Source organism: Pseudomyrmex gracilis, unplaced genomic scaffold (assembly GCF_002006095.1).
Source record: "Pseudomyrmex gracilis isolate BER0280 unplaced genomic scaffold, ASM200609v1 scaffold_2, whole genome shotgun sequence".
Taxonomy (NCBI): Eukaryota; Metazoa; Arthropoda; class Insecta; order Hymenoptera; family Formicidae; genus Pseudomyrmex; species Pseudomyrmex gracilis.
In genome coordinates this window covers 740,670-756,528 of record NW_018020586.1, presented here as the reverse complement: position 1 = coordinate 756,528, position 15,859 = coordinate 740,670, and the positions used below count along the sequence as shown (strand labels likewise).

At 41.5% G+C, this 15,859-nt stretch overlaps 4 protein-coding genes across 15 annotated transcripts in view; 2 read left to right on the top strand and 2 right to left on the bottom strand.

Moving 5' to 3' along the window:
* Positions 1-1,264, top strand: part of LOC109853395 (ETS-like protein pointed) — an 89,697-nt gene extending 88,433 nt beyond the window's left edge. For all 6 annotated transcript variants that reach the window (XM_020425523.1, XM_020425540.1, XM_020425506.1 and 3 more), the window contains 2 exons: positions 18-315; positions 427-1,264. In XM_020425523.1, coding sequence (XP_020281112.1) covers positions 18-315; positions 427-490 — 362 coding nt within the window. In that variant the 3' untranslated portion in view covers positions 491-1,264. The remainder of the gene's footprint in view (positions 1-17; positions 316-426) is intronic.
* Positions 1,265-4,194: 2,930 nt separating this feature from the next.
* On the top strand, positions 4,195-12,793 carry LOC109854264 (DNA mismatch repair protein Mlh3-like). 2 transcript variants are annotated; one of them, XM_020427174.1, is made up of 9 exons: positions 4,195-4,350; positions 4,607-4,882; positions 5,051-5,215; positions 5,316-6,261; positions 6,360-6,466; positions 6,564-6,687; positions 6,812-7,141; positions 7,261-7,424; positions 12,645-12,793. In XM_020427174.1, exons 1-9 carry the CDS (start codon positions 4,270-4,272, stop codon positions 12,681-12,683), a joined length of 2,232 nt encoding a protein of 743 aa, XP_020282763.1. In that variant the 5' UTR covers positions 4,195-4,269; the 3' UTR covers positions 12,684-12,793. The 2 variants fall into 2 exon arrangements, with proteins under 2 accessions (XP_020282763.1, XP_020282754.1); XM_020427165.1 differs by having other exon boundaries at positions 7,240-7,424.
* On the bottom strand, positions 7,438-12,287 carry LOC109854276 (poly(U)-specific endoribonuclease homolog). The gene is made up of 6 exons (XM_020427187.1): positions 12,032-12,287; positions 10,165-10,269; positions 9,755-9,931; positions 8,609-9,443; positions 8,096-8,525; positions 7,438-8,014 (listed from the first exon to the last, which is right to left on the bottom strand). The coding sequence occupies exons 1-6, from the start codon at positions 12,081-12,083 to the stop codon at positions 7,775-7,777; spliced, it is 1,839 nt and encodes a 612-aa protein (XP_020282776.1). The 5' UTR covers positions 12,084-12,287; the 3' UTR covers positions 7,438-7,774.
* Positions 12,794-12,890: 97 nt separating the features above from the next.
* The window catches only part of LOC109854228 (poly(U)-specific endoribonuclease homolog), a 3,532-nt gene continuing 563 nt past the window's right edge, over positions 12,891-15,859 (bottom strand). For 2 of the 6 annotated variants that reach the window (XM_020427129.1, XM_020427146.1), the window contains exons 3-8: positions 15,659-15,844; positions 15,470-15,547; positions 15,117-15,353; positions 13,910-15,023; positions 13,403-13,817; positions 12,891-13,321 (exon numbers count right to left, since the gene is read on the bottom strand). In XM_020427129.1, coding sequence (XP_020282718.1) covers positions 13,088-13,321; positions 13,403-13,817; positions 13,910-15,023; positions 15,117-15,353; positions 15,470-15,547; positions 15,659-15,844 — 2,264 coding nt within the window. In that variant the 3' untranslated portion in view covers positions 12,891-13,087. Of the gene's footprint in view, positions 13,322-13,402; positions 13,818-13,909; positions 15,024-15,116; positions 15,354-15,469; positions 15,548-15,658 lie in introns of all 6 variants that reach the window. The other 4 variants (XM_020427121.1, XM_020427138.1, XM_020427114.1 and 1 more) reach the window with 4 other exon arrangements.

Sequence of the window (15,859 nt, the reverse complement as noted above, 5' to 3'; positions counted from 1 at the left end):
AAAACAACGTTGTTTAGGCGGCGGACCATGTTTCACCGGATCGGGACCAATTCAGTTGTGGCAATTTCTGCTCGAGCTGTTGACCGACAAATCATGTCAGGGTTTCATCTCGTGGACCGGAGACGGCTGGGAATTTAAATTGACCGATCCGGACGAGGTCGCTCGTCGTTGGGGAATTCGCAAGAACAAACCCAAGATGAATTACGAAAAGCTGAGCCGGGGGTTACGCTACTACTACGACAAGAACATTATACACAAAACTGCTGGCAAGCGATACGTGTATCGCTTTGTATGTGACTTACAAGGTTTATTAGGGTACGTACAGGGTCATTTGAGTGCTTGAGCACTTTATCGTTGATTTAAACGAGTGCTCAACTCGTGAATCTAAATCGTTACGTTAATTTTGCTTGTCAATTTATGATGCAGACACACTCCTGAGGAGTTACACGCAATGGTGGACTTGAAGCCCGAGAAGAAGGAAGAAGACTGAGTTTTTGTTAACGGTCAATCATGCTGTAGGACTGTGTCCCCGCCGATATGTGAAATGTAACGAATAAAAAAAAAAAAAATATTCTTCGCTTTGAAGATGCAAGAAAAACTAAGGAGCACGGGAAACTGGAGGATAAAGTATCCCAGTAAAACACTATGAATTAACTCTTAAACGTAATATCCAGATGCAGAAGACTGTGATAGTGCGTCTTCTTTGTTCAGACATTTATAAACAAAAAAATCGAATCGGTCATACGTACCAAAGACAGGGTCTGCATACCATTCGTGCCTAAAGTTAAATAAATAAATCGGAGAAATTTGTTTTTAAGTAATTAATTTGTCGTATAAACAGATTTTAGAGAATATGTATAGGAACTTGTCAATTTATATACATACATACATATATATATATATATATATATAAATATATATATATTTTTCATGTTACATGATTTTTCCATTCTTTTAAGCACATCGCAAGACAGAGAGAGAGAGAGAGAGAAAGTTGGTGATACCGCTAAATTATTTATATCACTATCATTTTTTTGACATGTGTGTTATATCTCGTTGCTATTGATTGAATAGTTGACTCTCGATATGTGATTGTTATTATACCATATAATTTTAATAATTATAAATAAAAGCAACAATATCGTATGCTATCATTACGTAGCGAGCTTCGCGATTCGATACACTGTCGTGCTTTTTTTTTGTATGTATAAATTAATTTAGATTGTTAAATTAAAAAGATTTTTTAACCGTTTACTTTTTTCTTCCAAGCTCGCGCATCTCTAAAAAAAAAACAAGAAGAAGAAGAAACACATATTTTATATATCACGTATTTCTTAATTATTAAATATTATATCTGGTATGTACGCGCGCGCGCCATTTGCTATTATATTTAACATCCACATTCGCAATAAAAAAAAAAATTTGTTACACAGTTTAATCTGAGTTGACACAAAGACACGATGAAAAGAGTATGCTGTTAATTTCGAGAGATGCGTAGATTTTTTTAGCAGATATTTTACTGAATTTTTAAATTTAATTTTTCTTAAGACACACACAAACACACACCGATTGAAAATTTATATAATTATTTGTATCATACAAAAGTGTGAGTGTTCCGCCGTAAACACAAACAGTTATATACGATGATATTTTCGGACTTTATTTTTTATTGTGACGTCAGAAGCGTGAATAAGAAGTTTTTGTTCAATGATTTTTTGTACAAACGCAGTTTTTGTTCATTAACTTTCAATCAATGAGAACACATTCGTGAAATTGATAAGATAAGAGAAACTTCGTAAATACATATCCTTTGATTCGACATAAAAATTATCAGTATGCATTATTGTACAAAAGAATATCTTAAACTTACTTTTTAATAACAGCGGTGTTATAATTGACTCTCCATGTCATCATAATTTCTATGTTAATGATAACTTCAATAATGTTCTTTTATTGGAGAGATAGCTTTTTTACTCAATTTAATTAATAGCAAAAAATTGTATGCATACGCGTTGTATATATACACATATATGTGCATATGTGTATTTGTGTACATATGATATAAATATATTATATGTACATACGTAAATATGTATAGAACAAACTATTTCTTGTGTCGCGTTATGTTCCTCGCTTCTGACGTCATAATTCCAGAGATTCTAGCTGCGCGGGATGGATTCCAGCAAGAATTCTTAACGCAAATCACCATGCGATTGCATTGGTCGTATCGAGTAGTAATTAACAGTGTACTAATTTCGGAGATGATTTTTGCGAGAATAGTTTATCACGTTTGACGAGAGATAGAGAGAGAAAGAGAGAGTGTGTGGAGATTGTTGAGAAGTATGAAATCGCGGTAGCAATTTTACATTAAAGGTAGCTCTCTTGTTGTTGAGAGATACCTATCTAAGAATCCTTTTTAGCTCGTAAAATCGTTGTCATCAAAGTTTTTCTAGTTATTGTGTCTCCGACACCGCGCACCTCGGATGTTAAAAAAAAAGAAAAAAAAAACAAGTAAAAATAAAAATAAATTATAATTAAATACTCTTTTGCTCCCTTCTTTGAGATACGGAAGTGACAGAGAAAGAGAGAAGGAAGGGGGCGAAGAAAAATACGATGTATAAAGCTACTCGAATGTTAATAAGTTAAGTTATAGAGTGGTCTTGGCACTTGTTACTAAAAAAAAAAAAGAAAAATGAAAAAGAGAGAGCCATACTTCTTTCCCAGGATCATATGTAGCATTTTGAGAGAGAGAGAGAGAAAGAGAGAGAGAGAGAGAGAGAGAGAGAGAGAAATATACGAATGCGCGGAAACTTTTTAGTAGATGCAATAAAAAAAATAAAGAGATTTTTATAAATACACTCGACACACCCGGTTGTTCCTCATTTACTCTCTCCCCCCTACCCCTGATTCTCACGCTAAAAATCGACGCGTGTGCGTTTGCAAAGAACTTTTTTTCACAAAATGTGAGATTTTTCGTAATTTTTGCACAGACCTTTTTCTAATTCACATTTTTTCTTAGATTTTTAAGCTGGTATTCAGTCGAATCTTACGATTGAAAATCCGTTTTAAATTCAATATCACAATTAATTCAAATCATGATTCGAGGAGATGCACTTACTTGGTTGATGCAGTTCATCCCACTCCATCCTCTACTCCATAGTAATAGTCGCACGATTGTGTTGGTCCTGATACCGGCTCTTCTTTTTCACAATTACACTAGTTACATCGTATAAATTTTCACAATTGTCTTTCTTACGTTTTTATATTTTTTTTATTAAACACAACGCGCGCGCGAGCGGCAATTTTTATTCTGGCGCGTGGGACCGCGCGAACGACCGCGACGCGATTTCACCGCAACGATCATCCGATTATCATCGCTAGACGTTAATTAATTATCACTCCGAACGTACGTGCTATCGACGTTTGCACGCGAGACAAAACGCGAGAAAATTCGAACAAACTTACGCTCCGCGTCGCGCGTCCGCCATTTTGTGTCGCTCGCGGCTACCGCGAAACGGCCGCGAAACAATTGCATCGTAAACTTCGTCGATTTGCATCGCAAACGTTACTTGCGAATCATCGCGAACACCATTGTGCTTCCGTGCGTTTAACGTGCGTTATTCGCGCGCGAGATAACAACAAAAATCGCAAGAAACGCGAGACAATTTGAACGCAGCTTCCGTCCGCGTCACTCGTCCGCCAAGACTGCGCGCCGATCCGAGTGTATCGAAGCGCGCGACACTTCGATAATCGAAGTATCGAATCGACGCGGCGCGCGCATCGAACCGCGTAAATCGAAGAGATTCGAATTTTTGTTGCCGCGTTTTTTCGGGCAACATTTTCTCGATTCTGACACTTTTTTGATTATTCTGCGCTGTGGCACCGCGGACAGTTTCGAGCGCAAATATCGCAGTCGAATAGTATCGCACGGTACAAACATATAACACGAAACAGAACCGTGTTCTTCTCTCTGCTTGAACTAACTATACTTTTTTATTAACTGTCTCACCTTCCCGCTCGCTTGGACGACGGAGGCGCTGTCCGTTTCCATCGCAGCACAAAAATATCGGACTGGCGATCGTTTCGCGATTGCACAGTCGAAGGCCAGTTCTGATTGGTGCGCATTGTAACTTGGCGCCATAATAATCCTCTTAACAATCGAACCTCTTAGCAATCGAAAAAGGAAGCGGAGTTAGCGCGAAATTTTGTAGCGTTTGCTGTGTTGTTTTCGCTTCGGTTTTGTTTTATCAGTTCCGAATTTGAGAAACAATGCAGAACAATGCGGGATTCGATTTGGAAACGCTGACGAGATCGGACGGCACGCCTTTCGTACAGTGCGTCTTGGAACTGGTATGATTTATTTCTCTCGCTCCGGGAAATAGTCCCGCGTACACGGACAAGTTCGATGTCTGGTTACAAACAATCAATTACAATAATTGTTACACGAGACCGAAACAACTTTTTATATGGTTGCACATTACGTACAAAACCAGACACAGAATTTGTCCGTGTAGGAATTTTTTTCTGTAATCTCGAAATTGTTCCTATCTATAGCCGACAGTTCGATGTTGTATTCACTGATCTGTGCTTCGAAAATTGTTTTTAGATCGCGAATTCGCTGGCCGCGAACGCCGCTGCGATCGCGATAAGGATTCACGTGGGGAAACGCGAAGTTCACGTTATCGACAACGGGATCGGAATATCGCAAAGCGCGCTTAAACGTATAGGCGAGTACGACGACGATAAGAAACCTGTAGTCGGCGAAAAACGAAAGTACGAGTTGAACAAGTCGAGCGGACGAACGCTAACGAATATACGGAGCTCGTCCGATGGTCTTACCATCGCTTCGAGATACCGAGATTCAACGAACACATTTATGAAGGTCGTAATTTGAAATTCATATTTAAAAAACTTAGGAATATAATTTTTGTTTGTGTTAAAATGTTTTGATATAATATTGTCTGATCTCTCTTCCGCAAAACATCGAGCGGATATTTCAAAGTAGCTGCATGATACATATCGATTTTGTTCTCATATCTTTCGTTTGAAGGTGTTGGAAAGACGATCTGCGTCGTACTTGACGCAAATAGAACACAGACCTTCGTCCGGCACGACGGTGTCTGTTTACGGTTTCCACGAGGCATTGCTGAATGACAATTGGAACATGTCCACTCTTTGTTTCTTTATCATGGCTATAGCCGTTACAAAAGTGAATGTACGGTTTTATAATTTTTAAGCTCGCAGACTGAACTTCGTTCAGATTTTAAAATCACTAACGAGAAACACAATGACCTCGCGTTTACGTTGTAATTTAGGTGTCGTTTTCCATCAGAGACGAAAAACGGAAGAAGGTGGTTCTGAGAATTGCCAAGCCGCACAGCTCGGTGGACGTGTTGAGAGTGCTGTTTGGAAAAAATTTATCGTTAAATCACACGTGGTCGATAAGATGCGACTCGGAACGCAATTATAACGGCTACATCGGAGTGTCGGAGAAAAACGCGAAGCAGTGGTTATTTCTAAATCACAGACCGATCTGTTGCCCACTTGTTCTCAAACTGATTAAAATCGCGTTTCGAGAGAGAATTCGAAAATTCGTTGCGCGAGGCGCGCGCGATATGTTCGTTCTCTTCTTTATCGCACTCGCGCCGGACGAGTTTACGTGTTTCACCGAAAACGGGAGAAGATACGTTATGTTTTGCGATCTGCGAAGGATATTGAACAACATCAAGTCCTGCGTCTTTAAATGTCTCGCAGAGAAAGGCCCCGCGAGGCAATTGCATTTGGAGCCGGAAATAATCAAGGACGATGTAAACGATGGACCGAAGAGAAGTGTCGCGGCTTTGAGAGGAAAAAAATTTGTTATAGTCGGTGTTAAAAGAAAGAAGGTCACTACAACGGTAGCTACCGGTCGCTGTATTGACTTGCAGCGTGAAGATAACAGCAGCGCTACCGAAGCTAAAGTCGCGAAAAACTGGAGTCCGATAAAAACCGAGTCGGACAAGCGATTTAATCACGAAAACAATCCCGCAAATGCGATTTCTCCCCTTTCCGAGTGGTCCAATTGGACTTACGTCACTAAGAATCGCAATTCTGCAAAAAACTCGCGTGACGAATTTTTCAAAACCGACGTGCGGTCCCGATTTTTCAGACTTCCGGATCAATTTGACTTTTTGCCACGAAAGTTACACGGTCTTTTGCAATACCGTCACGTTAAATTGACGAATGTGACATGTTTCAACAGTTCCAAAACCATGATCTCAAGTAAGTGGTTTTTTTTATTATCGAGTGGAATAAAAATCAATCCAGCGCAAAGTTATGGGTAACAAAGGTGCTACATATGTATTACGTGTGTGACACAGTTGACGAGGAAAATTGGCAACGCGAACAAACAGCGGTGCACCCTTGCAATTTGAAGCGAAAATTATGCGAATTCAGACTGTCACGCGCTTCATTGAAGTGCGCGAAGGTAATGATACGCGTAAGTCTTTGTGACGCGCAATAAATCATCACCCTGATAAAGCGGAGGAGGCTATTTTTGATATAAATAAGCGGTTTCCTTGCAGATCGTTAATCAAGTTAATGACGAATTCATTGCCGCGTGGACAACACACGGCGAAATAAAAATTCTGCTAATGATCGATCAACACGCCGCTCACGAGAGAATACGTTTTGAAGATTTACTTCGACGTAAGTTCCTATTATTAGACAATAATAATAATTGTTTTCAGGTTTTTGTTAAGTGAATATTGTATTCACGTAACAACGTTCTGCATTTAGCTTTCATTGCGTAAAGCAAAATGATTTTTTTTAGGATACAAAGTGCAGAACGAGGACGAGTTTCTCTCCGTCAGCTTGCGCGAACCTTTGACCGTGGAACTTCCCGCGAACGTGTGCGATTTGCTTCTGCGCGACAAAACGTTACTGAAGAAATATGGAATAAGCTTGGGATCGTCGTTCGGAAACAACGCGCTGTTGATACGCGCGGTTCCACGGTGTTTGGTCGCGAATAACGACAATAAAAAAATTCTGTCAAAGATTCGCGGTCTGTTGAGCGACGTATTGAAGAGACGTGATGCGACGAATTGCGCAAATATATTGCCACTGACTATTCACAACGCTATAGCTTCGGAAGCTTGTCACGGTACATATGCCGAATTGTTAATTTGCATCGAAACACAGCTTGTGTTTCGCAAAAATCGAATTTATTGAATTAGACAACAGATTGTTTTTTTTTTTTAGCCGTTCTTAATATTTTCGTAGGTGCCATTAAATTCGGCGACAAGCTAACTTTCGAACAGTGCGCGTGTCTCGTGGAATTACTGAGATACACGCAGTCTCCCAATCGATGCGCACACGGACGACCGACCGTGATACCTCTGATGGAGCTTTCGGAACTGGAGAAAAGGAGCGTCAGGACACCTGAGGTGCGTATTATATCTTTTTTCCGTTGTTTTTTTTTTATTACAAATTTAATAATAAGTGATCGGAGATTTTGCGCGCAGTCACTCAACGGTTGCACATTTGTACATTTATGTTCGACTTACACAGAAGACAGACATAGAAACACATTGTTTTACGTCAAGCTGTGAGGACAGATTAATATTAAAACGATGGATTATATTATATCTACATAAATATATGTTTTATTCTCTATGAGTTATCTTGACACGCGAAGGTTCAGGATGAACCCGCTGAGTATCTTCTTAAATGTTTGTTTATTTTTTACATATAGAATATTTGAAATATTTGAAAATTTCGAAACCAATCTAAAATTTTAACCCGCGATAAAACCGGCGATCAGAATATCTTTGCCGAAGTAGTTAAATCTGGTAGAGACTAAATTAATGTCCTTTCCGCCTAACGAGATCGGACAAACGTCGTTCGGACGAACGTAGAAGCACACGGTGTAAAGAGCCATCTCCAGTTCGGGTGAGAGACCCACGAGAAGAGTCGTAACTGAATGCTTTGTGTCGGGTATATTAAACGCCGAACGTATCTTGATAGCCTCGCCTTTCTGCAAAGCAAAAATGTAAATCAATCAATAGACATAGATCATTAATAACCAAGTGTGTTGACAAGCGTTAATCACACTTACATCACCAAGTTTTATGTCCTTGATGTAGCCACGGTAATCAAGGTTCTTTTGCGCTTCCTGCTTGGCGTAGTAAATCCAATTTTGAGGACCGATCATGTAGGAATCAAGTTTCTCCGCCAAGAACACCGCCTCGAAGCCGGAACTGGACGGCTCTCCCTCGACTCGCTGGAACTGCGAGAACCACATGCGTTTTAGCGTGTCTTTGAATTCGTACTCGTCGTTCGGAACGTATCCCTTGTCGGCCAGGAACTTCATCGTTGTCTTGAACACGTCGGTTTCCATGAACTTGTCGAGCAGCTCGGCTTCCTCCTTGCGTTCCTCGGGCGTGACGATCTCCTTCGTCTTGACGTCTATCTCGTAATTGTCGTGCAGCGCCAGCACGCTCTTAATCGTCGGAATTTCGTACGCTTCGGATTTGACATCGAGTAAACTAGAATTAGAAGAAGTGATAATTGATTGGTTAAAGACATAAAGATCGAAATTTTGTATCAAATAATGAACAGAGTAACTCACGGCGAAGAAGCGTCGTCCGAGGTGCTGTCTTCCTTCGTCTCACCCTGCAGGTTCACGGTGATGTATTTGTACGCGTTGTTCTTGTCTACTTCGAAGAGACTGTCGGTCAGTTTCTTCACCTCGTCGTTCGAAATCGGATAATTCGGCTGGCTTGGAGTCTGTTGCTGAGGATTGGCATTGCTGGGTGAACTAGCCTCAGCTTTCTTCTCTCCTTCGGCTGGCGGCGGTGCCGGAGCCGCCGGAGCTGCTGCTGGTGCTGCTGCTGGTGCTGCTGCGGGAGCAGCAGCTGCGCCAGGATTACTCGCGGGTGCAGCTGCGGGCGCAGCTTCTCCGTTGGGATTGGACTGATTGTAGTAGTAATTGTTGTATGTAATTTCGGTGTTACCGCCGCCACCGCCACTACCGCTGCTTCTTGTACCGTAAATACCGCCCGGCAATAATCTGTTCACGGCCGCGCTCACGCCCGCGCTCACGCTAGAGTAAACTAACGCTTCCTTGGCCAGCTGACCGATACCAGGTCGGCTCGGTTGCAGCACAGTGAGCGCCGGTGCCTGAGCGATAGCCGGTTGAACATAGGACGGCTGAGCGTAGGACGGCTGAGAGTAGGCCGGTTGACCGTAGGACGGCTGATGACCGTAGGACGGTTGACCGAAACCGCCGCCGTAAGGACTGTACGCCGGCGGCGCGTTATGGTGCATAGACGGGTTGTAGGCTTGACCGTAAGGCGAGTGACCGCCATACCCAGGATACGAAGGATTCTGGTTAGAAGACGGATATCCCTGATTGTAACCTGGACTGGCGTAAGGATTGCTAGCGGACTGCCGCGGGTATCCGCCTGCGAACGTACGTAAAGAAATTAAAATTTTTAATTATTTTAACGTAGAGTTTTTTGTAAACTGATGTTGAATTCTGATGAGCTCGATCTGTTGCAGATACCGGAAGAGAATTTATTCTTTCGTTGCAATTGCACAGGCATACGAACATACATCCAATAAACAACTAATGGAGATTTATAGAATGTTGTTTCGTGTGCATTTTGCATATCCGCCTTTCTCTTCCGGCGGCCCCGAGATCTTACTCGCAGATATCGGTTTTGAATGTTTTGTTTTAATAATAGAATACGGAAGAAATTGATTAAATTTATACCCGATGGGCTGTACGGTGGCGGCTGGTTATTCGTTGGATTGTATCCCGATTGCACATTGGTCGCGCTCGTCTTCGAAACATGTTCCGGAGCCGATGGTTTGGCGGCATTATTGGTGCCGGTTGTTTTGGTGTTGGTGTTCGACGGCACGTTCCATCCTATTTTACTCTGATTCGAGCCTGCGGATGTAATGAGATTCACGGTATTAGACTAGTAAGTAAGCGGAATCCGGCGAAGAGCACGCGATGCGTGCGAAGCCGTAGAAGGCCACTATGTTTGTATATGGAGAGGTGACTCATCGAATTCGCGAGAGAGATTTTACACATAGATAAGTAAATATTTGTAATCCGCGGCGCAGTTCCTCTTGCACAAAATTAATTGTGAAAAAACGAGATTTTGATTACTCACGCACCTGACGTTGTTCGCGGCGTTGTTTTGGATCCTGTTCGGCTGCGAGAAGTCCATCCTCCGCTGCCGCTTCGTCGTCCACTGAGGCTCCTACGACCATCTGTGTCCGCTATATAAAAAACAAATACACACATAGATGTCACACGCGATTCTTATATTAAAATCGGTATTTGATGTTTTGCATCGTCGAAAAGAGTGTTCTCGTAAAAAAACATCGAGAAGAGATTTTCCTCTTATGTGGTGGGGGAATCTGCCTGGTGTGATAAACCACATTGATTGAGTGGCTATCAAGCCATCTAATCTGAGTATCCTCTTTTATTTCTCGCAATTCGACACCGGTGCGAATTATCACCACATCTATTGTTCGTAAAGCATATTATATAATCAGAACATATTGTATAAAGTGGCAATTGCCTATTCTCGCTTTGATATCATTAGCTCATAGTTGAATATGGAGATATAGAGATCATGTTTCTACGTTGCGACGTGGGTGCCAATATATTTATGGCGCGTTGAATTTTTTCAATTGTAATTTTTCCGACGTGATCGAAAAAGAATAGAAGAAAAACTTGGGTCAGATTTCGAAAAAGTACGAAATAATTATTCAAAAAATTAGTTAAAAATAATTTGTGTGCGAACGGTCGCCAAGATCAAGTTTTTTCAATACAAGGCAAAACGATCATTGTGTGCGAAGCCATAATGAGACAATTAGTCGCATTAATTTCTCGTGATGCGTTCAATGCTATCATCAATTATACACCGTTGCGCGCGTGTAATTTCCGATTGCACATCTCTTGTGGATCTCTCGGAACTTTGTGTTCGTAACAAAAATTGTCTCTCTCTCTCTCTCTAAAAATTACACGAATAAGCGGAGCACAACCCGGACAATCGTGATAATTTACACGTGCGTGACTTTGACAAAAAATCTCCGGTTCCCAGAACGTTTATTACTTCAGCATCATAGGCGTTAGCAATAATTACAATAAATGTCGACAAGTGAATAATACCACACGAAGAGTATGGCGTACGTTGGCGGCGGCGTGACGTCTCTGAGTAACATAGAAGAGCAATTTGCTCTGGTGATTCCACCGATTACGCGCACATACACACATACATACACACACACAATGTTTGTTGGTCGATTTTATCATCCGTTCTGTTGTTGTGACATTCGTACGAGTTTTCGAATGAGTTTTGTCAACTCATCCGAATTTTATTTTGCACAAAAGAAAACACGCTTCACATTCGAATAGCTTTTGTTTTAATTAAAAACAAACTTGCGCTCACACATTCTGAAGAAAATTGCGAAAGATCGTACACTCATCAATAAAATAAATAAATCACGTTCGTTTTCCAACAACAGGTTTTATGCGCGTGTTTTCCCACATTCGCACGCGTACGTAAATAAGTTTCTAATTAGTTTAGAGGTAATGATTTTTTTTTGTTCAAGGAAACGTGTAGCGGTAATTCTCGGGTTATAAATTAACGTCGGTAACTCGGTAAAGTGAATGGATTTCTGCGAACTAAACTTTCGTGCTGTTTTAATATGTAACACTGTAATTTTTTTACCGTACATAATATGGTATATAAACCCAATTTAAACGCTCAAATAAAATAATTTTTTTTACTAATACATCAACGAGGGTAATTTACATCGAAATTGTGCAAAACAGACACTCGACGAGTGTCGACGGTTTTCGCGAAGCTCGATGTTAAATTAGCAAAACTTTTACACTGCACAGAAAATTAAACAAAAACTCGTGTGTAAAAATTTATTTTCTGTAGATTCTGATCTTGTTGATTCTCAACATTGTTTTATTATAAATTGTTGTTTACAAACACGCGGTTACGATGCGAAAATATGCTCTTACCGAAGATGAACAAGAGCACAACCGCGGTGATCAGGAATGTCCTGATTCTCATATCTGATGTCGTCCTCCTCTTTTTTATTTTTGGCTTTTGTCTCTTTTCGTGTCTCTCTCTCGAATTGTTATGTCGATCTCGGCTAAAAGACTCTCGAGGTATTGAACACGCACAGTTTGCTCACGCAGTTGACGTGCTACTGCAGCGGTCGACCTTATGCTCGAACGGTCTAGACGCAAGTTGACCATCGTCCGTAACATTGAGTGATTCATACGTCGAAGGCTTTCTCTTTCCGCCGATTCTCCGCGACCGCATTCGTCGATCCGTCCGATATCTTCCGGACCAGTTTCGAATTCGAAATGACAATGTCGGCAAGTTTTTGAATCTGAGATCACGCGTCCTTGATCTTTTATAAATTACACGCGTACGTTTCAATAAAATCTATCGAGAAATGTTGCGTTGAGTTCATTTACAATTTCTCGCACTTTCTCTCTCGCGAATTCGGACGGAGAAATTCTTTCATTTGTTCTTGGAACAAAAAGTCTAGTAACGTAATTTTTAAAACGTGGTATTTGACACGTGAATATTTTACCTATAATAATGTGATATTTTCTGTTTCAGAAAAAATTGAACTTCGCGTCGCTAAGAAGAAATAATTGAAATAAAAAAACGGGGTGATTATTTACAAGATTTATCATTAGAGTGTATAATCATTGTTACATAAGTTTGTATTGTTGCATAAGTTTTTTATTTGTCGTATAAGTTTTTTATTTGATCAAAAATTATCTATGTACATACATCATTCCCGTTTACGTAAGGAAAAAAACTATTATCGTTGTGTATTACAAGATAAATTACATACAGAAATTGTGGTTTACGTGGTTATGACAAACTGTCATAATTATTTGTCTATTAATTGTTAAAAAAAAATTGTATATTACATTTGTTGTATTTCCATTAAAAAAAACACACACTACGCTTTTCATTATATCACAATGTTACATATGTTTGGAAATTGATCTTGATGTGCGGAGCTAGCATTTATTTCATACAACATGTAAGAATCAGAACATGGGAAGCGCGAGATCTATGAGATCTTTCCCGTAATATCTGAACGAATGTGTGAAAATGTTGAACTTGGCCCCGCCGAGAGAAACGGGACACAAGTCGTTCGGTCTGGCATAAAAGCATATCGTGTACAGAGCCATTTCGAGCTCGGGAAGAGTACCCACAAATATCGTCGCGTTCGGTCTGATAATGTCGTCCATTCTGAAGTTCAGCTTCAACAATGAGGCATTCTGCAAAGAGAAACATAATTAACGTCATACACGCACGCAATATTTTTTTATTTTGATATTTTTTATACGCAACAAACTTACATCACCGAGCTTGAGAGTGTCCACGTATCCCATATAATCGATACGGTTCTTCGACTCTTGATATTCGAAGTAAATCCAGTCCTGCACACCCAGGAGATCAGCGCCGTATCTCTCGGACACGAACACCCGTTCGAATCCCGAAGTGGCCCCATTGAACTGACTGAACCAGATATGCCGCAGAATGTCTTTCCGCTCGAAGTCGTCTGGATCGATGAAACCTCGTTCCGACAACCATTTCATCGCTCTAGTCATCACGTTTGTGCTCAGGAACACGTCCAACAAAAGATCCTCTTCTCTCCTCTTTTCGGCGGTACGGTTCTCCTTCACGGTTGAGTTGTGCTCGTAATTGTCATAGAGCGCTCGAATAGCCAGAATCGTCGGGAGATAATACATATTCTCTTCTACGTGAATCAAGCTAGAAAGTCATCAAAAGTGTCTGATAGCGCCGCGATAGTGCAAAGAAAATAATCGTATAAACTAAATTCAAAAAAAGGAAAGAAAACTCACCTTCCCTTAGCCGCGTCGGTTACATTCTCAGATTTGTTCTGAAGATGTATCGTCAAGTACTGAGATACATTGTACTCCTGTATCGTGAACAGCTCCTCAGTAAGCATCCACAGTTCGTTGTCCGATATTTTATACCATGAGGAATAAACAGGTGTTCCTTGATTGGAAGTTCCTTGATGGTTCGTTGTATTGCCAGCAGGCAGTCCACTAGGAGGTACAACCGGAGGACTTCCCGCGTTGCTAGTCGTGCCCGTTGTGCCAGCGGGATACGTTACATTATTTCCGGCGATTGTAGGAATCGATATACCCGAAGTGATAGCCGGATTGTTCACTGAGCTCGGATAACTGGCAGGATATGTGGCGGGAACGTTTGGATTGGATTGGACGTTTTGCTGGGGTGCATTCGGCGAAGCCGGTATCTCGGGAGTGCCGCTTGGCGGAGCAGTGTTGAAATAATTGTTTGTAATGTGCGTTTCACTCGTGCTACCACCAGTGCCACTGCCGCTCGTTGGCTGGACGTAATGAGAATGCGGATTAATCAGTCTGTTCACACCAGCGTTGATGGTGGAGAAAACCAGCGCTTCTTTCACCATTTGGCCGAAGCCTCTGCCACTATCTTGCTGACCGGGAACCATAATAACCGTTTGTCCAGGTATATACGGTTGCGCCGCCGGCTGCGACAGAACGTGTTGCTGAGGCTGGTAGCTGTAACCACCTGGACCGTACGCTCCGCCGACGGGATGTGTGGAGTAAGGATTTCCGAAGGAACCCGGTACTGGTGGCGGGATGTGCGACGGATAACTGGACGGGTGTCCGACTGTTGAATGGGGATAGCCAGGATTGTATGCGGAATGAGGTTGATTCGAATGGCCAAAAGTATGTGTCGGATAAGGAGGAGAGTGAGGATTGGAACCGTATGTGGGATAAGATGCGGAAGGAACCGGCATCGATGTAGGACGACGTAATTGATCATTGAATCCTATATTGGTAGACGCCGGATTTGGTGGATAAGAATGGCTCGGATTGTAGTGAGGATTGCTCCACGGCGGATTGTGAGGTGCAGTTCCCTGTGTCGGATTGTACGGCGCACTTGGTTGACCGAAAGAAGTTGGAGCTGCAAACAAAGATGCGTGTGTCATACAAATCATTTTAATTTTATCAAGTTCAAGAATGAGATAAATTTTCGGAAGAAGTCCAGAAAACATACCGTGATTTTGCAAAGGTACATTGGATTTTGACAAATCGGTCGGCAGCGCTGACGGACGATATGGAGCTGACGGGTTGTATGGCGCGGACGGATTATACGGTGCAGATGGATTGTACGGCGCGGACGGATTATACGGCGCAGATGGATTGTACGGCGCGGACGGATTATACGGTGCAGAAGTTTGTTTATTATCCGTTGCTACACCTGGTTTTCCTGCTTGACTTCCCTGAGGATTCGCTAGAAAAGAATAAATAAAAACAAAAACAGGTATTACTTTACATATAAAAAAAAGAAGAGAAGATTAGATATAAAATTTTTAATTTTTCTTTTTTTCCGCTTGATATTATACTTACAAGGTCGACGAGCGCCTCCTCCTTCAGCTTGCAAGAAAGACGTAGACGAGTCTTTATTTTGCTGACTCGCGCTTTGACCTATAATTTTCAGTGTCATGTGTATGATGTATAATCTTACGTCTTCTCAGTATGTAACTACAGGAAAAATTGAATAAACTTTTTCTTTACTTAATCGCGCTATGTACTTACTTGATGGAGTTCCGTATCTAGGTGGATTTGATCCTGTCATATGAACGCCTGACGAAGTTCCAGTTGGATGTGATCCCGTCGTGTGGTCGCCTGACGAAGTTCCGTATCCAGTCGGATGTGATCCCGTCGTGTGGCCGCCTGACGAAGTTCCGTATCCAGTCGGATGTGATCCCGTCGTGTGGCCGCCTGACGAAGTTCCGT

Coding starts and splice junctions, on each gene's coding strand:
- LOC109854264 (XM_020427165.1), top strand. CDS start 4,270: ATGCAGAACAATGCGGGATTCGATTTGGAAACGCTGACGAGATCGGAC. Junction 6,467..6,563: donor CTTCATTGAAGTGCGCGAAG/GTAATGATACGC, acceptor GTTTCCTTGCAG/ATCGTTAATCAAGTTAATGA. Junction 7,142..7,239: donor AGCTTCGGAAGCTTGTCACG/GTACATATGCCG, acceptor TTTTTTTTTTAG/CCGTTCTTAATATTTTCGTA.
- LOC109854276 (XM_020427187.1), bottom strand. CDS start 12,083: ATGAGAATCAGGACATTCCTGATCACCGCGGTTGTGCTCTTGTTCATC. Junction 10,270..12,031: donor TGTGCTCTTGTTCATCTTCG/GTAAGAGCATAT, acceptor TTTTTTATATAG/CGGACACAGATGGTCGTAGG. Junction 8,015..8,095: donor AGGACATAAAACTTGGTGAT/GTAAGTGTGATT, acceptor TTTGCTTTGCAG/AAAGGCGAGGCTATCAAGAT.